This window comes from Leptonotus elevatus, chromosome 7 (assembly GCF_054856555.1).
Source record: "Leptonotus elevatus isolate MCC_2025b chromosome 7, RoL_Lele_1.0, whole genome shotgun sequence".
NCBI classification, from domain to species: Eukaryota; Metazoa; Chordata; class Actinopteri; order Syngnathiformes; family Syngnathidae; genus Leptonotus; species Leptonotus elevatus.
Genome location: NC_141245.1, coordinates 17549792 through 17576138, shown reverse-complemented (window position 1 = coordinate 17576138; position 26347 = coordinate 17549792). Strand labels below are relative to the sequence as shown.

The 26347-nt window shown below is 41.0% G+C and overlaps 4 protein-coding genes across 5 annotated transcripts in view; 3 read left to right on the top strand and 1 right to left on the bottom strand.

Moving 5' to 3' along the window:
- Positions 1-8117: 8117 nt before the first annotated feature.
- Positions 8118-9296, bottom strand: gemin7 (gem (nuclear organelle) associated protein 7). The gene is made up of 2 exons (XM_086080968.1): positions 9207-9296; positions 8118-9013 (listed from the first exon to the last, which is right to left on the bottom strand). The coding sequence occupies exon 2, from the start codon at positions 8997-8999 to the stop codon at positions 8613-8615; it is 387 nt and encodes a 128-aa protein (XP_085937094.1). The 5' UTR covers positions 9000-9013; positions 9207-9296; the 3' UTR covers positions 8118-8612.
- Positions 9297-10197: 901 nt separating this feature from the next.
- kcnk20 (potassium channel, subfamily K, member 20) lies at positions 10198-13078 on the top strand. Its single transcript, XM_086080806.1, has 2 exons — positions 10198-10531; positions 12363-13078. Exons 1-2 carry the CDS (start codon positions 10198-10200, stop codon positions 13076-13078), a joined length of 1050 nt encoding a protein of 349 aa, XP_085936932.1.
- Positions 13079-14596: 1518 nt separating this feature from the next.
- On the top strand, positions 14597-26060 carry calm3a (calmodulin 3a (phosphorylase kinase, delta)). The gene is made up of 6 exons (XM_086081105.1): positions 14597-14834; positions 20019-20049; positions 20445-20588; positions 21869-21975; positions 22942-23077; positions 24425-26060. Exons 1-6 carry the CDS (start codon positions 14832-14834, stop codon positions 24451-24453), a joined length of 450 nt encoding a protein of 149 aa, XP_085937231.1. The 5' UTR covers positions 14597-14831; the 3' UTR covers positions 24454-26060.
- Positions 26061-26160: 100 nt separating this feature from the next.
- Positions 26161-26347, top strand: part of ptgir (prostaglandin I2 receptor) — a 28654-nt gene continuing 28467 nt past the window's right edge. For both annotated transcript variants that reach the window (XM_086081104.1, XM_086081103.1), the window contains exon 1: positions 26161-26310. The gene's annotated coding sequence lies outside the window, so the exon portion shown is untranslated. The remainder of the gene's footprint in view (positions 26311-26347) is intronic.

Genomic DNA, 26347 nt, shown 5'->3' with positions numbered 1-26347 from the left:
AATATTTTACATGTCAAATGAAACAGGGCTGAGCAGTTACAGTAAGTCTCAAATGTTTTTAATTGGCCAATCAAAAACAGGATACCACTCAGGTCTCAATAGCAACATAATCATATCATATTTTTACATACGGCAAGGTCATCGATGAGAAATCCTTTGTAGGCTATGGGTGTGTAGTTGTGGGGGGCGGGGAGCGTACGCTTAAAGATAGTAAAGGCCTACCATGTGTAATTTCACGTGCGCCGTTCTCTCAATACCAATTGAGGGTGAGCTGGAGCCTTTCCCAGAGGACTTTGAGCGAGAGGTACACACGAGATTGATTGCTAGCCAATCGCAGGGCACATATAGGAACAACCAACCATTCACTCCAACATTCACACAAACGTACGCATAATACTGAATTTTCAATTAACCTTAACATGCACGCTTTTAGAATGTGGGAGGTTGCCATATTACTAGGAGAAACCCCACACAAGCATGAGAAGTTATAACGTGCTAACATGCTAACCGTTAGTTTGCCATATTGCCCCAGACACTTTTTAAAAACTGATTAATTTAAAGGAAAATTATGCCAAAACATAAGCACATCATAAGCGTCACTGCGCCTGACAAAACCTCACTTATAGTTAAGGTGGTATAGGCGCAGTATAAGTCCTGTTCTTTGTTCTGACCATATGCATACGTTTTCTACTTATTATGATACAAAATCGTGAGAACAGGCCTGTTCATCTTCATTTCCCTCACCGTCTTCATCAGTGTTTGAATGTTCCTTTTCCTGTAAAGTGCAGCTTTGTAAATGTAAATGTGTGTGCGTGGTACGTAATAACAAGAAACTGCCCTTTTATGTCGATGCAATCTTAGTTGACCAATTTGTCATTTGAAGTAAACAAACACGCCAAGCTGCGACCCACGCACGACACAAGCAGCTGACTTCTGGTGCACCTTCAAAGGTAACTCAAGGTCTGGTGTTTTTTGTGAGCGTCTTATGACAAACTCTAATCTTTATTTATAGCTCTCCTTGTGTGTCCTATAGCCGCACACAGATGTACGGGGGCCCAGAACAAGGTAGTCCACCATGGTCCAGCTGTGTCCAGGTGTGGTCCGTCGTCTCGGCGGGTTACCGTGAAAATGCATTCCCAGTGCAACATGTCTTCGGGCAAATAGTAAATTTTTATACCTTGCTTTGGTAAAGTCATCATATGAGTCTGTGTGCACAGTTTTTTTTTGTGTGTGAGTCAGGATGTAACTGTCTGTCTGTACATCTGTTCTCGTTGATATCTGCGGCAGCAAGAGCAGACACAGGATCTTAAAGGCTTACCGGAACAAAACAGCCGCTCAGGATACTGAGTGTGAAAAAGAAGGAAATATTGGTTGGTTGTGCATTTCATGAAGTACACAGAAATGCATCCAAAAGGAAAAACAGTGGGCTTGTTTGTGCATTGCAAGCAGTTTAAAAACTAAGACATGCTCTACTTGCTTTGTAACATCTCTGTTTATGCAGATTCTATCAGCCAGATAACATCAGCAAATAATCTCTGGCTGCATTAAGACAAGATGCTGCTTTCCACATCTGGCCCAGTTGTAAACACTCGTAAGTGGTCCGGCTGGTGCGAGTTATGAGAACTTGGTATCAAAGTGAGCATGCATTTAAGTGTATAGAGCGAAGTTGATGTTCAAAATGGAGTTGTGCCCCAAGATGTTGGGGGATTGTATCTGTCTGAGATAAGGGGCAGAAATGTCTCAAACTAGTCATCATTTCCACATTTCTTGATCCATAACGGGTCCTGAAACTTCTCCCCTCTCTTATCTCCAAGAACTCAGAAAGCTTTGTTTGGACACACTCTCAAGTGATCACATTTTCCTCAAGTCCAGAAACCAGTCCCGATTTCCAAAGCTCTCGGTCCGAGGTGGGTTTTGAACCTTCAAACTTCTGAAATATGCTCTTACTGCCACCTCAGATCGATATGAATGGTAACGGTGTTCAGAACCAGGCAGTCAAAGCTTTAGTGTATTTGGTCAAGGCTAACACAATAAAGGTAATGTCTCAATTCGACATGTTTTACCTTCTTCATTTAAGTCAGTCCCAAAACAAAGTTCTCACAGATTAATTTACTCTCCGATCCTATGCGTCATTCTATTGGCCTTCTACACAGACTCTCCAGAAACCATTTCAACCATACATTTTTGTAGCTTGCAATGTGTCTGAAACCTTCCTGTTATTAAGCCAAAGTCTAACAGATTGACCTCCACCCTAATAATTAGTGTCTCTCCAAAGGCTTTACCCACTAAATACTCCATAGAGAAACCTCTGATTCAACCAGTCTACATTTCCATCTTATGAAGATACTTCATGTCTTGGCAGATCAGTTATGCCCCTATTGAAACCAAAAAGAAAAGAGAAATCAGGGTTTAGTCTAAAAAAGGGACTCTGCCATCTCCTCAAAACAGTGTTTTATTTAGTATGGTACAGGTCTTTGAAACTCAACACAAAACAGGCTCTCTACCGTCCCCTGCAAACAGAATGGCAGTTACCTTGGTGTGTTATGGGTCTTGAGCCGACAAGCAGTCCCAAGATCAAGTATCTGGATGGGAACCCTCTGGTCCAAAGGCAAATATCTCCAAGACACACTATGCCCTTACAGACTGAACTACGGCACTACTTCCACTTCACGTACATGCTGTTTTGCTGTTGGGGATAGAACCTGAACCCAGCACCTACCCTGTTCAAAGTGGTGCACTGTATAATCTGGGCTCATGTTCAGAGAAAACCCTAAATAGAGGTTAACTGGACTTTTCATGGCTTCCCAAAAGAACTTGCATGTATTAGAATTGTTTTTCCAGACTTTACGATTAGCATGTAAGCATTGTACTGTAGCCCCATCGCCTCCCCCACCAGTACCCCATTGACGTCCAACCACTGTGTCCACGTCTTTGTCCTCTCTGCGTGATAGAGTGATGTGACAGTAGAGAGCAGACAATGTCGGGTTACCCTGCTAATATGGGAAGGAGGACGGAAGCATCCTGGGCGGGCGGGATGCGGAGCGTCCCTCTACGCTTCCTTGTGTGGAGCAAGTCTCGCTGATGATTCACCAGTCTGCACGATAAAAGGTTGGCGACCCCAATTTGAGTAAGGCAAGAAGGAGGAGAAGCGGGAGAAGAAAGCAGATGAGGATGGGGGATAATAAGGAGGAGGGGATGCGGATGCCTACGTCAGAGGCACTTCCTAATAGGCAGATGTCCTTGTCCCTGACACAAGTAAATCATGTCTCTTGGGGAGAAGAATAAAAGATGGAGAGATTGCTGTCTGGTGAGCGGGAGCGCGGGCTCGGGACGTGAGCGCGTGTCTAAGTGGGATTCGAAGCAATTAATTCAGCCTCGGCGCTGGGAGTCGACGTAGCTGTTTTGATGATGCGAAAGATGGGAGCGAGCGAAGTGACGCAGATTAAGTGATTTAAGATGTGTGAGGGGTGTGTGGGCGGAGCAGCGGGGAAAACAGGTGAGCTCCAGAGTATGGAACAGGAGGAGGAACAATGGAAAAGTACTCACAAGACATCTTGTAGGTGGCAGTTAAAAAGTTGCTGTTGATAATGAGAATACGATCCCACTGCCACTGGGAAAGCACTTGTCCAACACCACAGGAGTTTGTTTTACTTCTCTCTAATTGAACAAGAACAAGTCAAGTGGTTTGATATAATAGTACGCAAGCACTTTTCTTTGTGCCCATCTTGCGTAGCTAAACATGTGGTCCAAAAAGTCTAACAAACCAAAAACAACCAGTTAATAATCATCCACTTATTTCTCATGGGATCATTTGTTTCAAAATTAGAACAACTTGGGAGTCAACAAGCGTCACGGAACAGATTTGAAAATGAAGTATTCTAAATGGCGTTCAGTATGATGCACAGAACAGTTCCAACACGTACTACCATACTATTCAACACAATGGCGTCCGTGACCCATTCCGAATACACTGAATTGTTAAAAGACTGGGCATAATCTTGTTGAGGTAACATTTTTAATACATCTCTATTCAGCTTCATTTAATACTGTTTCCCTTTACGTACATAAAACGGTCTCAAGACCATGACTGTTACGCCCCAAACTCAAACCCAAAGTCACGCTGCTTCCGTGGCTTAGATGTTATATTTCTCAGGGTCCATATGTAATCGCCCAAGTGGAGGTAGGACGTCAGAAGCTCGACCGCATCACAGACACTCGTTAGCGGCATCTTCCTGTGTTTACCCCAGTGGGACAGGGAGTGGACCATGATTGGGTCTTACAGACAAATTAAGATAACTTTAATTGCCATTTAATTGGTGCTTCCCTTCTCCTCCCTCATCTTTATGTGACTTCCTGTATAGAATAAAGCCGGACACTCATGCGACAGTTGGCCTCTCGTGAAACCTAGTGACATAACCCAGCACACTGCATGATAGTTCAGTCGCTTTCAGCCGAGTCGTTTGGTGTGTCCAATGTAATGTAGCCGCGACGTCATAATAACAGTAAATATTTGTATGAAAAATACTTCTGGGCCATGAATCAACAAAGCTTGTTTTTGTGTGTGATGTGACCATGTATTACACCGCTGTGCAAACTATTGCACACTGTTCTGTCAGTGCCATTTTGGACTGTGGACTCACTGTACTTTAAATTCTTCGGCACAATCATGCAAGTGGTCTAACCTGAAACAGAAGTTCCATACTTAAAAACTGCGGTTGTACATAAACATAAGGCCAATGTTCCAATGTGGCTATGCTCCGTCTTTATCTCCCCGGGTTGCTGGAGTCAGGAAGTGAGGCTGCCATACAGCTCCTGGCCCTCACAATCACTGGAGCACCTCCAACATTCCCCGCTGATAGCCGCTCAAACAAGTCTGAGGACTAACAGTGACTCAGCCATTCCTATTGTGACGACCCCGGGCTGGCTGCCTTGAAAACACCTTGCAACGGGCAAGCACGTCACCGTTAAACAAGTAACCTCAAAACTCTTAGACTTATAGGACCACAGTAATCAAACAATAAAACAAATGCATCCATCCATGGTTGGAGCCTATCCTAGCTGACTTGGGGCGAAAGGCAGGCTACACCCTGGACTGGTCAATTACAACAGTTTACACTCACATCCACACTGTCACAGAATGGGAACCGAATCCATGCTGCCTGCATGGAAGTCAGGACAATGAAGCACTACAACATCAGTGACTCACATAGCTAAACCTATAGCTGAAACGTGGCAGTAAAACAAGCTAGGGTTTAGCAGTTGTCAAACTGTTGTGAAAATGCATTTCAAGGACAATTTTATGGAGCAACAACACTGCTCATATGAATCTTAATCATTCAAAGGCAATGGACCAATACCAAACCAAGAGCAGTGGTTAACCTTGTTAGCTTAATTTAAAGGGACATTCAGTAATCCCTAGCATCATCTAGAGGTGAACTAATAATTCATTCAATTTAAAAAAACTAAACGACTGTTTATTTCAGTAGTATGCAAAAAAATATGTTGTATCGCATAATCATAAAAAATATATAATCGTTGGTCTACGTGGCTGTAGTCTCATTTTACTAGATCTGCCATGTTTCGCTGCCATCTTCCTGCTACGGATGCCCAAAGGACAACTTCATGAATGTCGTTAGCCCGGGTGGTATTGCATTGAGTGTTGGAACCAATGGGTCGACCGCAGCTTACCTTCCCTAGCTGGGGCCTGCAGGTGGTCGTCACTAACTCCCATGATTCAGGCCCGTCGCTTGTCACTTTCTGCTTTGCTCTTGGAAGCTTTTACTAGCTTTTTTTTTTTTTACTAGCTCCTCCCGCTAGCCGCTCTTTTTAGCCACTCCAGCCTATGGCTCAGCTAGCTGCTCTTGTTAGCTGCTCCAGCTAATTCCAGAGCTGAGCTAACTAACGTACAATACAAAGAACAAGAGAGTAGGAGTGGAAGAAGAAATAGAAGAAGCTAAGCTTAAAGCAACCATGATGGAATTGTAAATATTGCTATGTGTTTAGCCTAATTTGGTAGCGTAATGAGTCAATATTTTCATAAACGAACAAACAACATTGTAGCGTTGTTTTAGCCATAACATGCGTACACAAATGTAGCTTGGATTGTAGTCATCCAGGACCTGCTTCTACATGATTTCGGGCTTTGGAAATGGAACTAAAAACAATTCAGAGTATTAATGCATCTCTGTCTGCGGAGCTACAAAAGATAGTAAATTAACTTATTTTCCATGTAGCATATTCAATCCATTCCAGCAGGTTCTATCATATAAACAGCGGTCTTGTGGTCTGTGAAATGTTAAAAAGAAGTGTCCCAAAAATAAATTAAGCATGAGGTCACAGCCCAGTTATTTCAGTCCAGGTTTGGGCAAAGGATGATGAAGTGCTTTTAAAAGTTATCAGACACTGGCCAGGAAGTGTGAGAGAGAGGGCCACAAACAGGAAGGAGTTCGGAATGTGCTTCCTGTCGACCGACTGCGTGTACAGGTCAGATTCCTTGGACCATCACGGGTGACCAACTGTACGTCAACACACACACACACACGTGCTGAGGTAGAGATGTTTTCCCCCAGAAGGTGGAGACTAGCAGGAAAGTGTGAGGAGATAACATTGAGACAGTGTCTCCCTGCACGGTTACAAATAGAAGCTGCCATAATAATTCAGCTCACTCTTATAATTGATCACCACATTATCACATCTTTATAACTGATGTTATTCATTTTATTCCCACTGAATGAGTTTTGGTAATATTATCAGACTGGTATTTACATGCATTACCTAAAAACAGAATGACATCATCATCATGCATGGGCCCACTCAGTAGAAACCAGTAAGTGCAGCACACATTCATACATGTGGTAGAACAGGTGTAGAATGCCAAAATGGCTCTAGCAAAAAAAAAACTTTGGTCATCCCTGATCAATCTAATAGACGATAAAAGATTAACACTCAAGCAGCACAAATGCAAATCAAGTTGTCATTGAGTGTGACCATTTCAATACTTGTGCACAGCACCACTTGGTATGCAAATGTGATGTAGAGCCATCACGTGGTGGACATAGGCGCTCGTCACAGGTGAGAAGAAGTGACAGTGTCCGAGGCTGTAGCCCACACAACAAGCATGTCTGCGTAAATAAAATTAACCTTGCTCGTCCTTGGGGGCTTCCTGATTGAATCACACAGGCTCCGATGACGTCATTTAAGTTATATTTCGGATTAGGGAGGGCGAAGAGGAGGGATGAGTCACTCTCTCATTGATGACTGTCTCCATTGAGTGGTCGGATAATTCAGGTACAAAAAAAGAGAGAAAAAAAGACGCAGGCGGATCGCGGCCGCCTAATGGCACTCAAATAAAATGACTTATTGGAACTTGCAAAATACACCTTTTAGGGAGATTAAATAGTATTGATGTTCCCCTGCTCATCAGACTGGCACAACAATGAGGAATCCTGCAGCTCGGAATACTATATGAAAGATGTGTGCTGCCATCCCATGTGCTCATGACTGACTTTTTTGCATTACTGGAAAACAAATATGCAACTTCTCGTTGTGTTTAAGAGTTACCTGCTGTGGATTTGGATTTTTAAATAATACACAAAATAATATAAAAAATAATAATATAAATTTAAATAAATAGATGCAACACCAATTTTACGACTAATTTTACTGAAAAATAATAATAAATTACTTGTTTTAGAGCTACATTAAGAATACATGATTTTTATGGTAAATTGCTTTTGGCAAGGTCTTTGATAATTCAAGTCATGAGAAAATATCACCAAAAATAATCAATAAAACACTTAATTAAATAAAAAATCAATTCAGCACTGCACATCATAGTTTTAAAGTAATGGAAACATAAAAATATATATCTATTTTCTCCTTTATGTACCTTAAGATAAAAATGTATAGAGGGACAAAAAAAACAATTAAAAATTCACTATACTCTCAAGCTGCTACACCTCCCCTTAAGTGATTTTCTCTGGCGACTCCAGCCTCCTTCCTCATTAACCCCCCCATAAATGTTAGGTCCATGACGATTCTAAATAGGAATGAGTTTGTGTGGTCTTTTGTCTCAACGTGCCTTGCAGACTGTTACCATAGACAACCAGAGGATGGACGGATAAAAATCTTGATTTTTATTTCATCAATTGTTCAGCCCTAAAAATCATTCAGATTATATTTATTGTAATACAAATCATTTTATTGCATGTTTGTAAAAATAAAAAATACATGAGACATTGGGAAAAATACCTGGAGGGGGGGGGGGGGGTTACAAAAAGAAAGAGATTATAGAGGAAAGAACAATATTAATTTGATTATTTTTCAAAATCATTCTGCCCTGGATGTGACTGACACACACTTAGTAGATGGTTTTTACATGTACTTGTACGCAAAATTCAACTTTTACAAAATGTAACAATGATTTTTGCCCTTTACAGACTTTCACCTCCATAGAAAAACATGAGCATATGTCGCCATCTTGTGCCAGAAAGCAGATTGTGCTTTTTCGTTTTTCTGTCAAACAAAGCTAAACTCCTCATAAACGGAGGTGTATCTTTATGTAAACAAGTCCGCCTTGGCGTACAATTTTTTTATTTTTTTTATTAAAGTCTTCACAAATCAAAAGTGTATGAAATGACGTCCTGGCATCTGATGAGCGCTTCCTTCTGCACGCCGATGGGAGTGTGCAGGTTGGACACCTGCAGGTTGAGCACGTCGATGTCGCAGCAGCCGAACGTGGCGTCCACTGTCACGTCACCGTGCAGAAGGAAGCTCACCTTCTTGTCGCGCGTGGCCAGCAAACACCTGAGGAAGCGCTCTCGCAACTGCGTCCGCGCCCGCTGCTCCTGCTTCAGTTCCTCCGGGTCTGCGCACGCGCAGGAAGAAGAAATGATTGACGTGCTACAGAGAGCGATGAAGCGAGGGGATTTGGGGTCGAAGCCACGGCTGTGAGGGTCGGGGCCTCTCGGCAGACGAAGTACAGGCACCGGTGTTGCCATTCCTCAAATTGAGACTTTATTTATAAACAGAAAACAAGGGCGAGTAAAGGGTCCATATGTGTCATCTGCTCCCGTCTTACTTTTCTCAAAGTAAAAGCCACGTTTTGGACGCAAACGGCGACATACACACACAGTGCAGTTGCTGTTCTCTGCACAAATGTTGCCGATATTGACATTAAAATTAAAATAGGTTTGTTTTAAACTTACCGACTCCGCCTTGTTGTTAGCAACCTGCTAGCAAAACAACACACATACACAACGTTGCTTGGTCTTCTTCTGTTGAACTTTATTTGCGACTCGCTGACGAGGAAGTTAACTACTGCCATCCTATGGATAGAAATACAAGTGCAACCCTGTCCCAAAGTACCGTCGGGCTCATAAGTTACCCGGGCAGAATTTGTTGGAAATATATGACTGATGCCTGAGCAAAGATCATCTCATTATTTTCCTTACTGCTGTTTTGTTTAATAATTGTGAAATTCAGCCGTCCCTTGAATCGCATTTGTCTTTTGTCAGATGTTGACATCTGACAAATTCTGCCAATATGTAAACTTTTGAGCACCACAATATTTGGACCATAGTTGTCAAACTCAATGGTCAAACAACGTTGATCTCCTACATGATTTTTACATGGCTCATTAATGCAAATACATTAAGTCTAGTAAGTCTTTAATGATTCTTATTAAACAGGGGATGTGTTTTTTTTTGGGGGGGGGGGGGTAAAAATATCATTGTTTTCCTTCATATTAACCAATTTAGCAAGCATTTATATTCACCAAATGTATTTTTCTGATTGTTTCTGGCTTTCTAAGAACTTCATGAGAGGTTGCGCAAGCGGTCATAATGTTATAGCCGTGTGTATGTGTTTTACGCTTGTGTTTTCATGGATGGGAGAGCAGTGGTCTCTATGTTTATGGACGGAACATGTTTGCACTCATAAAAGTAGAGTAAAGGCTGATTATTGAGCTGGTGATAAGCAGAAGCCTACCAACACACATAATTAAAGCCCCTTTTAAAGCCATCTGCACACACTGATCTAACCAGAACACAATTGGATAAGGGAGTTGTGATTTTGTAAGTAACTCTAATTCATTTAAAGCTTAAAATACAATAAAGGTTTGATTTTTATGTACAGTATAAGCAGCCATTTTTTCCCCAGCTCACAGCGCCAACAAATATTCAACTTTTTATTCCCCCAATGCCACTCAAGAAAGATTCCTGTCCATCCTTGTCAGCCAGTGTGGATACCGCTCGCTTCATTCTCCTCGGAGTGCTCATTGCCCTTTACATGCTGGCTGGCGCAGTCCTGTTTTCTTCCTTAGAGCGATCAGCAGAAATTCTGACCCACCAGCATTGGCAAAAGAGACTAAGGGACTTCAGTCACATGCATAATATTAGTTACCAAGATCTGAAATCTCTTTTACGCCACTACGAGGAGGCCAGGATGGCGGGCGTCCGCGCTGAACGTGGCAGAGCCCTGTGGGACATTCCAGGAGCTTTTTACTTTGTGGGAACTGTGGTGTCCACCATTGGTAAGTTCAAAGGACCAGTCCAAAATAATTTACACAATGAGATAGAATAGTTGATGATATTGCTTATAATGGATTTTAATTAATTAAAGTGCAGGCTTTTAGTTTTATGTTAGTGTTACACAAAAGTATGACACCCATCATTGAATAATTAATGCGATTTTAATAATGATAATACTATTACATTTTATTTTCAAGTCAAAGTAAAGTAAAAATAAATGTCTTCTGAATGTGATGCATAACAGGGAAGAGTGTTGTTAGCAAGCCTTTTACATTTCAATAATTAATAAACATTTCCACATATTTAAAATAAGGCTTCAAAATCGTCTGGCTTTTCCAACTTCAGACCATGAGTTGTGTACTGGAACGCTCATTTGAACTTGGAGATCCGAGTTGCAAAGTTTGGGGGGGAAGACCTCGACATCATCGACCAGCTTGACAATAGAGACACAGATCGTGAATGGCAAAACACAATTTACACAATTATAAACACATTTATCTCTTTATTTATTATGACATTAGTTCAGTTATTCAAGGTAAGTAACTTCATGTAGCCCAACGTGATATTGACTGACTGCTTTAACTAGAACAACAAACAATTTATCGTAATCATCAGCGATCTTTGTTGGCCATTTGCCTTGAACGCTTTGAGGTCAGAAGTCGGACAATCCGAGTGGGATCATTCCGTTTTCCCACCTTCCTCGAATGCAGCACTAACCGGTGAAAGGAAGCTCTGTGCTCATTGAAAAACATTGACATCGTAATTTTATATGTGTGTGAGGATTATTTTTGATTTCAAAATGTAATGAAATGTCATTTGACTACTACAGTATAACAATCTGCCTGGTTTGTAAGCTAGTCACATTCAAGAGCAATACAATATGATGTTTGTTTACACCGTGTAAGGTGCGCGGGAATATCAGAAATGCTAGAAAAGCTACACTGATTCAGTCACACTCACACACACACACACACACACACACACACACACACACACACACACACACACACACACACACACACACACACACACACACACACACACACACACACACACACACACACACACACAGCAGAGGCGTTTCAAACTCTATGACAGTCCATCAATATCCCCCCTAAATCCATCAGGGACAAACAAGTCATTTAGATGAAAATTAAACAAATTCGATCGAAGAAAATCAATTTCTTGCTTTATGACTATTTCCACTATCTTTAGACTGCCTTTGTCACTGTGGAAACGTTGGAGCAGGCAGCATTAATCACAGATCAATGTCCTTTTTTTTCTCTTTTTTTTTTTTACTGCAACTTCCGTGTTTACTGACATTTAATGATGTAACCGTGAGACATTTAATGTTTCACAATAGTCCCAGTGGTTCATACAGTGGCATTCAAAAACAACTTTTATATATCTGCTTTACAAAATGTTGCATATAGTCGCCTGCACACAGTTGTTCAATTTATATTTATTACTGATCTTTTGTTCTTTTGTTTTTCTGCATGACTGACTCTGCTGATTTTGGTTCTGTCTACAAGCTTTCAATAGTTCACGGTTCTTAGCCATTCTTCTATATTTCTAGCTACTATAAGTGTTTTGGTCTATATCCTGTGGAAGAACCCATAATCTACTGTGACACATTCAATACATACTATGTCTGACGTAGCAAAGCAGTCCCAGAACATAGAGCTGATAAGACTTGCCATACAGCTCCAGTTTTGGCTCATTGATATTATGGGATTACATTATTCATTTTAGTAAGTTAGGGTATTTGTGAGAAACTACAAACCCATCCTTAATTCATTATACAAACTTCTTCTGTGTCTTGTTTCCCAATAGGGTTTGGTGTGACAGCCCCGTCCACAATAGCAGGGAAGGTCTTGCTCGTGTTCTACGGCTTGTTCGGCTGCTCGGCCGCCATGCTGTTCTTCAACCTCTTCTTGGAGAGAGTCGTCACGCTGTTGAGCTTCATTTTATTCTGGTGCCACTCGAGGAGAATCCGACACAGCAGACTGGAGACCCTGGGCCGCCGAGGTGGCCACAAAAACGAGTGGAAGCCACCCACGTACCAAGTGACTCTGTTGCTTTTCGTTGTCGTCATGGTCGTCGCTTGCGGTGCGGCCTCGCTTTACTCGGCCATGGAGGGATGGACGTACCTAGAATCTCTCTACTTCTGCTTCGTGGCCTTCAGCACGGTGGGCTTCGGGGACTTTGTGAGCGTCCAGAGGAAGCAACACGAGGACATCCGAGCGTACCAGGTGGCAAACTGCGTCGTGATGCTTCTCGGGGTGTGCTGCACGTACTCCCTCTTTAACACCGTCTCTGTGATAATCAGACAAGGACTCAGCTGCATAATGAGGACACTGGCCAGGGCTTACGGCCGTTTTCTGGAACTCAGCTGTCTGTCTGACTGTACAGGCTGTCCACATGCAAGTGATGTGTGCTGTTGTGACGAATCTAAAGTGGAAACAGTTTGCCAAAGAGAACTTTCTGACAATGAACTTGGGGAGAATTCAAGCAGTAGTAAGGAATCTCTTCCTATTGCAGTCATTTGAAATCTTGACAATAAGCTTTTTTTTTGTGTTCAACTGCTTAGCTCATATGTGGATTCTTATTATCCCATATTTGATCAAATGTGTCAATGTCTGCGCTTGCTTTGATTGTGCAGGCCTCAATAGGACTAAGAACCATAAAGAATACCCCACATTGCTCACTATAAGGCAATAAGAACCATGTGAGTTGTTCCAGCCTATCATCAAAGACTGTAATTGAATTATATTCTATTCTATTCTATTCAATTGTTTACTTCAAGCTTAAGGTTGAATAAAAATCAAGATCATAAATCAAATTTACATATACAGTGCAAACATCCTCAAAAACCTCAGCCAAATTCTTGTGATAGAGCAATATAAATCATTTAAAAACTGTGACCCATAAACTGTAACCCAATTGAAAATAATCAAAATAATCAAATGAGATAATGTGGTTGCACAAGTGTGCACACCCTCTTAGGAGGTTGTTTTCAGAGTTAAGTGATCACATTCAAACTCATGTTAGATAGGAGTAAGCACATCTGCCAGAATTTAAAGGGAAAATCCAGCCAGGGTGGCCCATTTTTCACGCTGATTAAGCCCAAATAAAATGTTGATATTTAGAAGGCTTTCCCCGATATATTATATTTGTTATTATTTCTAGCAGAAGCCTGAAGGTTTTGTGCAAACACTAACTTATTTGGAGCTGTATAATTCCCTCCCCTACTAATATGTACAGTTCCAGCTGACCCACATTCCTAAAACATGCATGTTTGGTTAATAGAAGACTCAAAATGATCCATAGGTCTGAATGTGAGAGTGTATGGTTGTCTAGATGCGCCCTGCAATTAGCTGAGTACTTCTCTCACCCAAATTTAACTGGGATCAACTCAACCATGACCCCAATGAGAACAAGTGCGGTATAGAAAAGGGATGAATTAAGATTGTTTAAATCAAATATTAAAAAAATTCTCAGCTAATTTGTAAATTTGAATACACTTGTATATACACATAGGACACTTGCAGACAGTCTGTTTGGCGCTTGTCTGGTAAATGTTTACTTAAAAAAATATGGCTTGAGACTGTCAACTTTGTGCAGGTGCTGGGGTAGTTTTTGTACTGCATGTGTTCCTGGAACATGTGTTTTCTTCAACTCTTTTGACCCCCCCCCCCCCCCCCCTCAATATAATGTATAATTTTCTTTCATTGTATACTGTAATACATTTGAGTACACAGCGAAATGGTGACCGACTGCTTATGGCTTGATTGTGTTTACCAGTTAATAGTATTGTCAGATTTAATCCTCCATACAGCTCCATCCTCTTTATGGCGTGCTGGGGTAGTATCGCTGCGCATAGCGGTGTTATAGTGCAACATAGATCCTCTTTGTTAGGGGATATTAAAGGAGCTTAAATGAATATGTATCAACGAGCAATTAATTATTTTGAAATTTAAAATACTTTGCGTTAATAATGAGAAGCATTTCAAGACGTTTTTTCACACTGCGTGGAGGTCAAGCAATGTTCGGGCGGAGGGATACACTCGTCCGAGTAGGGCATGACAGGCTGGCGTCTCTTCCTCGATTGAGGTTTCCGGGCAACTCTACCGCAATAACGGTGTTCTGACTCAACAGATTCTCAGTTGTATACGCGAATAAAGCCGAATTTGACTCAAGTACTCCCGGGAGAGTGCGCGTCATTTAGGTATTTTACGTCTCAAAGCTTCAACTTGACGTTTTTTTTCTCTTCTCCATCTTCGCGGAGCTTGAAAAGTCAAAATGGTGAGTACCAGGCCAACGACGTGGTTAGCTAGCTTGGACATGAAAGTGGACAGCACTCGATATTGTCGTCAACGATATTACAACTGCTTCGATGAGACCCTTTTAATGTTAAGAAAATCACTTTAAAGTTGGTAGTATGAATTAACGTTTACCCAGTTTTGGGCGTTCATTAAAATATTTTTCTAAATGAGCTTAGCTAGCTAAAATGGGCGATTCCAATGTGGGCTTTATAACGGCCGCTTACGATTGTATGTAATTAATTTTGAAGGCTATTTCCAATACACACATTGGTTTATATGAATGAATCACATTTATGTGTCGCAAAAGCCTCTTGCGCACCTTGTATTTTGTGCTGTGGAACTAAATGAACGCCGCATCCATGGCGTTGCGGCGTAATAGCACGCAAGTCATTTCGATGATTTACAAAGGCGTTTCGTTTAATCCTTTGCTGCGCAAGCGTTTTTTTTTTTTTTGCAGCCTCCTTGTAGCTAAATGTGACCGAGGAAGAGTGGGCGTGGTGGTGCAAAGAGGGGCTGCTAAGAATAGACCACCCCGGCCCCGGTGTTATCTTGAAACTCATCTCGTCTCTTATAACCTTTCGCGAGGGGGCAGATGCATAAAAATGATCGCTAACGCCTTCGTAAAATGCTCACGCAATAAGCTGTCTGCAGCCGCGGCCAGCGGCTCTTGCTGGTGTGCATCAACAGTGGGCTGTGGATCTACTTTGACATGCGCAACAAGCGTTCAAAAGCGTATTCGCCACCCCAATTGCATTACATAAGATCACTGCCTACAGGTAGTGAGTGGTTACACGCGTGTGATGTTTAAACGTAAATGATGGCGTGCTTCCTGCGCCATGTCGTTGAACCGCATTCTGCTCCTGGTGAATGCGCCTCCATGTCCCCCCCAACCCCTTTCCTCATCCTGTGCCACCCATCCAATCCCCCACCCCCTCCCGCTTCCAACCAAGCCATGCTTGGCGCAGTAGGCTGTCATCATCTGCAGTGCACCCTTCACAATGGGAAGAAACTAATTCCAAACCTCCTTAACTATGCCCTAATAAAACCTACGTCTGGATTCTTTCGAATTGATCAGCTCATCAACATTTTCAAAGAAAATATAAATTTTGCATTGTCTCGCATCTTTCTTATAACCACACCCCCACTTCCATCCAGATGACTCAGATAAATTGACTTGAAGATCCACTGGCATTGCATCCACTTTGCACAGGGGTGCACCGAGTACTCGACAGTACTGAGAACTGATACTTGATAATGCCATTTTGCTTTGCTGTTTGTTAAAAATGTGTTTTATTTTAAAATATTGGTCAAAGCTACAGGTGCAACAATTAATCAAGTATTGACAAGTAACTAATTGATTATCAAATTACTCAACTGTTTTTATAATTCATATTTCGAGACCTTGTTTATCTAGATTTAAAATAATCAAAATTCTCCCGTATTTCAGCGTCTAAACATTAAATGTTCTCAGATTTCTGTAGTCCTCCATGAAAGCAGCGTGGTTATTTGTGTGTTAAACAAAATTAAGCATTTGAAAACTATTGTACAGAATGTCCTGCCTTTCCCGAGCAAATCATTGTGGAACAGTACCAGATTGATATTGTGGAGGAACTCCCTTGAGTGAATCACAATATCAATCTGGCTATTGCCAAGGTTATATGAAATCACCATTCAGCACAAACGTAAACTTTTTTGCTTCGTGTTTCAGGTGGGGTTAAAGTAAAAAAAAAAAGAAAAAAGGAACACAGTTACTCTAAACAACTTCTCTGATTTGCAGATGATTGTCAGTTGTCCAAGCAATATTTGTTATGTACAAGTTTGTAATACTGTACTCTGATATCAGTGTTATTCATTAGCGTGTCTGAAGCGTTTGGCACTATATATATATATATTTATATATGTATTTTAGCAAGACGAAGCTTTGTTTGTTTAAATAAACGCAGTATCTTTATTTTGTGTAAGTTTTTCTGTAAAGTAGTTAACAGGGAGTGTCAAACCGCATTGCACTCGCATCTTTTAAATTAAAACCGATTAACCAATTTTAATGTTTTTTTCTAGACCCCTCATTAACATACATTGAAATGCCTATACCCTTCCCAGTGTTTCCCACACCATGTTAATACTTGGGCGGGCCACCCAACTAAACTGGCTGCCACCCAAGAAGTTTTCAAAAAAAAAATTTTTAAAAAAGAAGAAAAAAAACGTGCCGCGACCAGATATACCGCATGTAACGCTAGTTCACCGTCACTCATTTGTGGATCTTGAGGCTAGAGGAGACACAAGTAACACGACTAACAACCTAAAGCATCCCCCGCCACCCCACCGGACCCCCTTCACTCCCCCACCCGCCAGAGTCCACCCACTCTAGTAGATTTCAAATCTGGGAAATACTGCGAGTGATCCATTTTCTGTACTGCTCATCCTCTCTCTTGCCGTTGGTGAGTTTTAGCCGCCTGCGGAATAGAGCATTGCTGGGCAGTGGGGTGCGGCTGGAAGGCGTCCACCGCAATGGCGAGGCGCCTCAAATTAAAAATTGCCAGAGCGGCGTTGCCATGACGTCAGACACCTTCCTCTAATACGAGAGGAGCCTGCGGAGCAATGTAGGGCTATTTTGGCGGACTTATTCACAGGTAACAGCATGAGGGCAATGGACAAAGCCTTAATAAATGCAGTGTCTCATTGTCCTGAGCTTTGGGACACACCAGAGATGACATACAGTGTCGTTAAGAAGACTGCTCCTTGCTCAGCCTGAAATGTACCGTGCCTCGAAGCGGTCTTGGTGGAACTGTCGTTCACAAACAAGATTAAATTCTCCAAGTTCCTACTCAGCCATTAGTAAAGGATGCACTCATTCACTTTTCTGCTGCTCCTCGTCTCCTCCTTGTAATGAACAAAGCCAGGGCTGTCTTTTGCAACAATGACAGATACATCTTGTCGAGATGCGGCCTACTTCTCGTCTAAATCGTAAATGTGGGCATGCTGGCTCCCAGTCGTTTTTCCACACTGCCACGCAACCATTCACACTTGACTAAGTGCTGTGTGAAAAGGGTTTTTGACTTTGGGCGATATGTGGGGTACAACCTGGACTGGTCACTGGACAACCACGGAGCATGTATAGGCAAACAACCATTCATCCTGACAAAATCACTAAAAGCGAGTGCAACTCTTAACTGTCCTTGAAGTGCAATAAGTTAAGCACTAAAAGGAGGGGATAGGATTAGTTTTTATCTATTATTTTTATTTATTTATTTATTTGGGGGTGGGGGGTGTATAGTTAAAATAGGATTAAATTACGCCTGAGAGGTGTTTCTTCACATCAAGATGATATACAACCGAGTATATCCTGTTCTTTGTCGTATGATATGTCAACTTCCTTTGGTCAGTTTCCAAATTCTAATGTTTAGTGTTAGGAAAATACTTAATCCATAATACAAGAGTGGGCACAGGCATAGAAAAAATCTGTTAAAGCTGTGCAAGCTTAGTTGCTATCTGTATATTGTCCAATTATTTTAACCACTTTGCAAATACCAGTGCTGTTTAAGGAGTGAAGTTAGTTGCATTGTGTCATTAAAACTAGACCTTGAGATATGCAACAGGTAGGCTTCTTTCTCATTGATAACAAAGTGAACCTTATAGGGTTTCAATTAAATTATTAATATTATTATTTTTTATTTTATTTTATTTTTTAAAGGTGCTTAGGGGCGGTGATCTTCGGTGTGCTACATATGCGATCCTATTCACGTCTCACTAATTATAGTAGACGTGTGTATTTCGGGCCTTGGCCCCGGCCCTCATCACACTTTCGCGGCTTTAACTGGACATACTGACTGAGTTGGACAGGCTTAGTAAAGACCTCACACGGGTGTCAGAGTGACATGTCAGGTGAAGTTAAAATGAATTGTAATAGCACCGGACTCATTTTTTTATGTTTTAATCACAGCAAATTAGCCGCTGAGTTGGGCTTGATAGTTAAATCAGTGAGGTTTAGAGAAAGCTCATTTAACATATTCAAGTATTGTTTAGTCATAGATGTACTAGGGCTGGGCAATAAGTCAAATTAATTCGATTAATCGTCATTTTAAAAATCAAATAGTTGAAAATTTGCTCCATCATGAAATCGAGCTATGTCTTCTGGATTATTAAAAGCTGTTCTTATGTTCTGTAACATCCAAATGTTATTGTGAGTTGTAATTTCGTAGTGTCAGAATGCTGGATGGGTGATTTACAAGACATGTTTACATTCGCTACCAATTACTTAATTGTGGGATTTAAGCACAATCTATGAATGTTAAATTTATGTTAAAACTAATTTAGAATTAGTATACATTATTGTTGTATGAACATTTTGTACAGCAATTATTTTTGAATAAATGAAAGCTTTAAATAAATGTTTGTTGGGTTTATTAGAATTCATTTTTTGGCCATTTCGCCCAGCCCTAAGATGTATAATAGTTAATTAATTTTGATAAACACAGAGATGGAATTTATCTTAAATACAGGCAGGGCTCTAAATTAACTTTTTTGATGACCAGCCAACGTGGCTGGTGACTCTCTAAAGTTACTAGTTTTTCCCTGTGAAAACTTTCCCAGATTTTTTTCCCCTTTTCGAAGCACCTACATATAAAGTAACAACAGTATGTCAATGGCAGCATTGCTATTTTAGGAGATTGATGTAGGCCTAAGTTAGAGATGTGCATGTCAATTTTGGTGGCGATTGGTCATAATTAACGCGTTAAGATTTTTATAGTAAGCGTCTATGTGTAGGAAGGCTGAATGTCAATATAATCCAAAATACTGTGGCGATTGTTTTTATATTTTAAGAGGTTGAAATGGACATACAACTCTAACTTAGGCCGACATCAATCTCTTAAAATAGTAATATGACGATTTGGTTTTGTTTACGATTGGTCGTAGTGTTGTGAAATTAAGCCACCTACGAGCTCCCCCCTTCTTTGTCTTTTTTTGGGGGGGTGGATGTCACCACAGAATGTTACCACAGATGACTTGGTTAAATTACTAACAATTTTCTTATGGTCAAAGTATTCAACTTTGGATGTTTGTCTTATAGTGGTGTAGAGGTGAGAAATTGTTTCGGTTGTATGGCAAGTCTTTTCAGTGAAAAGTGAGCCTCTAGTGATTCATCAATGTGCTCTTCTGTCAACAGGCAGACCAGCTGACCGAGGAACAGATCGCAGGTGAGTACATAGCACAGCGATGCTTTTAACTTTAGCAGCTCCGAGGTGACAGAGAGATGATCGACTGCGGAGGATAAACACTTGGCCTGCGGTTGTCACTTGGTATTCTCCAACAAGCCGCTTGACATCATTCAGCCAAAGCAGAAATCGGCGGGGCTGTGAGTCAGTCTCCTCTGCAAAAACCTCATTTTGGAGTCGACACTATAAATTCACCAGAGCTTTTACTTAGGCATCCTTCCCGCATCCATTTATTTAAGCATTTTTAAGGGCTGGATGAGTCATAAACACACAGAGATGCACACACAATGCTACCACTTAACTTTGCGTGTGTCTTTACTACTTGCCAATCTCTTGTGTCATGGGGATTCATGTGTGTTAATTGTGTTAATGTGCAGAGTTCAAGGAGGCGTTCTCGCTGTTTGACAAGGATGGCGACGGAACTATCACCACCAAGGAGCTTGGCACTGTCATGCGCTCCCTGGGCCAGAACCCCACCGAGGCCGAGCTGCAGGACATGATCAATGAGGTCGACGCAGACGGTAAGAAAAACATCACATACTGGACGTACTAGTGCTCAAGTGCTTACAAAATCAACCTAATTTGGCTATTACTACTAACATTTGTTATATTTTAGTTTCCAGAAGTCACAACAGTTGCGTTGATCACTAGGGATGCACGATAATATCGGTGGCCGATAATTATCGGTAATTATCGACTAATTGGACGTCATACAGATAAACCCGATAATAAACAAATCCGCCGATAATAAAAGACTTGCCGCGTTGGTCTATCTGTTGTGGTTGTGACTTAAGTTGTGCCCAACTCCTCAACCCCTCCCCTCTCCGATGGTATTGTTGCATATTTGTGATGTCATAATACGCGCAATGTCGTGTTCACAGAAAATCAATCATGGCGACAAGGCAGTCACCAGTGTAGGCTTTTCTTTAATGTGTCTCCCCAAAATGTTACCTTTGCAGTTTTTTTGTTGCGTCTTTAAAACATCACTGTTTTGTTTTGGCAAACTCCAAATGAGTTACTGGTTGTCTTTGAAGCAGAGGTATCAATAAAATTCAGCTTCATGGTGCTTTACACAATGTTTCAATTAGTGTATTGTATTGTATGTACGTTAGGCTTATAGTAGGACTCGAAAGTATATTTGTGTTCAAGTTAATTTTGCAAACAATTATCGGCTTACTTATCGGTTATCGTCATCGGCACTCTCTAAATTATTGGTTTATCGTATCGGTTGAAAATAGCATTATCGTGCATCCATATCACGTATTGGGATCATGTGATCATTCAAGATGGCGACATCCAAGTCAGATTCAAATAATCTCGAAGCTGAAGAGATATTGTTTTATGTTTTGATATCTAGTGATATATATTGATGTGAATATCCTCTAGGAGAGCCCCCGAAATGTACTCACGTGCTGCTAAAATGTGGTGTATGAAGGGCGCATGTGCCGTGGATGATAGCAGTGTGCGGTTGGCTCCTGTTACCCGCACCCTTCTACTTAGAAACAACTATGGCTAAAGCCAAATTGTGGCAGGGTTTTTACTTTATGGGCTTGGATTTTCCAACTGTGCCTGATGCACCACGAGAACTGAAGTGTTGATGTGTTCTTCTGTGGTTGACACTGAAAATGGCTGAAAAAAACTTTTGTACACCACCTCCCACGCCCGGTTTGTCAAGGATATCATTCGGGGGGAGGGGGGATGAATAAATGTACCTGGCATACAAATGCAGCTACTGAATGTTTGCCTTGTTTTAAAGTACATTTTCAATTTTTCATGGCAATTGCTTTGTGTGCCTCGTTAGGTAACGGGACAATTGATTTCCCGGAGTTCCTGACGATGATGGCGAGGAAGATGAAGGACACAGACAGTGAGGAGGAGATCAGAGAAGCATTCAGAGTCTTTGACAAGGTCTGGAACACTGTGAAACAATAGCCATGGCCCTTTTTATGTCAAACGTGGGCACATATACCATTTTGTCTTCTTTTTCTTTTTAAAGAAGAATGCGGTGGTTGAATGGCTAGTTAGCCAAATGTGAAGGCCCTCTTGGAATCGCTGTATTTTTTAGTATAATTCTGACAAATAAATCACCTTTTTGGGGCCTACATGCCCGAAAACGTAACAGTTTTTGTGGTATTTTGGCTTAGAAATTGAATTTGTTCTAATGAAATTCGATGAATTGCCATTAATCCTTTTCAGCCCCCCCCCAAAACACACCGCATTTTTCAATAATGGAAATCGCACTCTACAGTATTCTGCTTAGAAAAACATAGAGTAATTTAACAATTTAAGAGAATGTAAAACATTAGTTTTTTGCATCATGATTTCGTGTTCCATTTGAATAGTGCTGCTCCTTTTCGTGTGTGTGCATTTGCCAGTAGGGAGCTGTATAATAAAAATAAATGTAAATGTACATTTGATGATTTAACACACAGACTTTTGCAACTAAGCAACAGTAATATAAGTTATTTTACATAGCCCATAAATAATATATGACTGCATGGTTTGCTTCACCCGTTGTTATGTGGTTGGTTAAATACACAACGCATATTCTTTGTGTTATGTTTAATTTTACTAGGACTGTTGGTAAACAATACAATAGTTAGGTATACTGTACTTTCACACTGTGTGAAGTTGGGCGCTGCCCTCTAGTGCCTAAAACGTACTCTTATGTTAGATTTTGACTGCAACACAAAGCAAAAAAATCTGCCAAGCGACGTCGCTTGAATTTTTTTGGGCAGATGTTGATCAAGGTACCACTGTACGTGACATGTGACAGGACTCTTCAACAAATGTTTGATTCAGATGAGCTTTACAAGTAGAGCAAGTGGGTGTGTTCGTGAGAATGACAGGAGTGTTTGCATGCTCCCTCTGCAGGACGGCAACGGCTACATCAGTGCAGCAGAGCTACGGCACGTCATGACCAACTTGGGGGAGAAGCTCACTGACGAGGAGGTGGACGAAATGATCCGTGAGGCCGACATTGACGGCGACGGTCAAGTCAACTACGAGGGTAAGATGTTACTTTTTTATGATGCCAGTGATACCCAACCCAAAACAGCAGGAAATGATGGTTTGACCTTTAAAATGCCTGTAAAGTGAAAATAAATGTCTTGTAAATTTGACACAACACAGAGAATAGTGTTGTTAAAAACCCTTCCCATTGGGCCGTCGTTTGGCTTTTGCGCACCACAACGAGGCGCTCTAAAGTGGCCATGTCAGCCCATCTTTATATGGGATATGTGCCCACTCACGACCAACATCAAAGTGCTCTATCTGAAGGGAAGTTGTTTTTTTAGTGAGTAAATGTAGCTAGCTAGCTAGCTAGCCAGCTAACTGCATATTGCAGTTTTGTAGGATAACTGCTGATGTGAATACATTCAATTTAATTCAATATAATTGTATTCATTCCCTAGGGACAATTGAAAAATAGCAGCAACTGAGCAGCATTACATTTAAAAGACAAAAAAATTACACACAATATAAATACAATAAATATCAATAAATTGACTCAATGAGTAGGACAAAATGCCAACTGCCAACAATATGTATATGTATGCACAGTACATATTAAGAAGAAGATCTGTAGGTGTGTTAAAAAGTATTAGCTACTAGAATTGCTTTGGGGGACAAAAGTGACAATTTTGCTTTTGTAATGTACTTTATGCTACGTACAGACTGAACATGTTTCGAGTATAAAAACAACGTAAGACAATATCATTGCGGTCTGCTGGACCATTCGAGTAGTTTACAACACAGCCACTGCTATTTACCGGCCGGGAACCTTGATTAAAAAAAAAAAAAAAACAAAGCAAAAAAAAGTGCATAAAGATAGGAAGCGAGGAAGTTGGTGTACATATCTAGTCAGTGGACTAACTGTTGAGCTGTCAACCAAGACAGCATTTGGCAGCCAACACAACCAAAGGACACTAGATTGACTAGTGATCTTAAAACTTTAATTTTTTTCTGTCGGAGGAGGAGCCCCTCCTCTTCTCCGCTCAAAGCAACGCCAGTGTGTGGAGTCATCCCAGCGATCAAACACACGCAAGACAGACGTCCCGATATTTCACGTTCGGTCTGACTGTAGTGTAGCATTAGTCCTTCACAATCGATGAGCAGGGAACTCATACTGTGGGTTGAACTTTTTAAATGGGCACCGTTTCAGCCACGGCCAAAAAATCTGGAAAATTGAAAGGTAAAAAACAGTTTATTGCTTTATCTCCACAATTGAGTACTACACTGTCCACAGTCTGAACATTTTTTATCAATTACACAATTGTGTATCATGAATTTTAGAAAAAAAATCTCTGAATTCACGTTATGTTTTAACAGTTGATGTGTGTGTGTTTGTGTCTTTCAGAATTTGTCCAGATGATGACAGCCAAGTGAAGAGAAGGCTGATTTTTCTCTTAAATGTTGCTTGTCCTCTTAAGATCACTTTAAGAACAAAAAGGAACAATTATCAGCTGATGACACCCCCACCCTCCCTTTTACCCCGCTAAACAAATCCAAACCAGACATTTCATGTAGAATTTGGCCATGTGTACTTAATACATCCAAGTACTTCTGAGGTATCTGTTAAGCATACACCTACAGAATAATCCCCGAAGAAGTTAATGGACCAAGCTTAAGAGGGCCAACGGCCTTTTACTTCCGACCAAGATTCTGCCGAGTCACCCAGCTCATGAATAATTTAGAGAAAGGGCAGCGCTGCCACTGCAAGGGAGGGGGAGGGGGGTAGGAACCGATGCCACCGACCACTTTAGAGAAGTCGGTTATTTAAAATCTTTCCGCTTCCGCAAAGAACCTCGCCTCTCTACTAGCACCAGTGGTGATTTTCTCAATACCAATTTGACTACTCTTCTTGCATGCAGCCGTTCTGTGGTGGTCTCCTGTCTCGACAAGGTGGTTCTGATCCCATCAGAGGTAGTGGTCAGATATTGTACACAGTGGAGGTATATACTTTCATATATAGCTATATATCTGTAAAAATAAAATATATATGTGTCACTATTGGTTATTTCAAAAGCAACTAGTTGCAGTCTGTGGTGTTCATTGGTGCTTGGTTGGAAATGAGCAGTTTAAAAGTTTGGCTAAGAACAAGAGACTGATTGATCCCTAGCGGGGTGTTCTCTGTTGTTTTTGAGCGGGTGGCTTTATACGTTGCCGCGGCAACCGAGCGGAGACGCTAGTGCGACGTGTTGCTTGAGGCTGATTGTTGTGAAGACGCTCATGAGGACTACTGTTAATACATTTGTTCTGCAAACGGATATCCTGACGATACAATATTGATGTAATGCTTTCTAAATGTGTTCTCAAATATTATGTATTGATGACAAACTTTGGTCACAAAATCTCTCTATATATACAGTATATTGGTGTGTCGTAAAGTTAGCATTGCCTGTTGTTGTTGTTGTAGTAGTAAATGGATCGTGCTCGTTTTTTTCTTTGGTTTTGAAATGTGCCATAACGCTTCCCAAATGCCTCAACCTAAATATCTACGGAACTCTCGCACTAGAAGACATAACAGTTTGCACTTGGTATTAATCATGTGGATATTGCAAAAAGAAAACAAAATTGGACTGCTGCGATAACAACTCGAGTTTCCCTAATTTCTCATCTTTGTTGGCTGTTCTATCTTAAGTTTGTAGTCCAGTGATTTCAACTCCAACCTGCTTGCTTGTTTTACTCAAAAGAATGCATATACTATGCTGTATATTTACAAATACCTTACGTAGTTGGCCTGTTCTAATAAAACATGAGAAGGGGTTGTAGCATTTAATTGAACCGGTTTCAGCATTTTAACACTTGAGGTGAGTCATCGTGGGGAGGGGATTGAAACTCAATACCACACTGAGGCATTTCAATCAGCGACGTTTGATTCTGATACGAGGAAGTAAACGGTAATGGACTGTTAGCTTCTGATGGTGTCTCAAAAGATGTAAAGATGTGATATATTTTCCATAAATCAATAAACTGAATGAGCTTTACTTCAACTCAATTTCCCATGTGTACTTATGATCACACGCACACACAAAATCTCGCACTCCTATATGTTGAACAGGTTTAACATTTACGATCGTTGCCTCAACTGATTTTTAAGCAGGTGCAGTGAAAATTGACTAGAACACTCCCCACACCAGAGGATAAACACTTGGAGTAATCTGTCAGGGATATTCGATAATCTGGACCTTGCTGAGTTCGATCCAAAGTGAGGAAGATGCTCAAATTTGGCCCAAATTGCCTGTGAGTACCCATCTAGTTCGCATTGATGCTGAGCTCT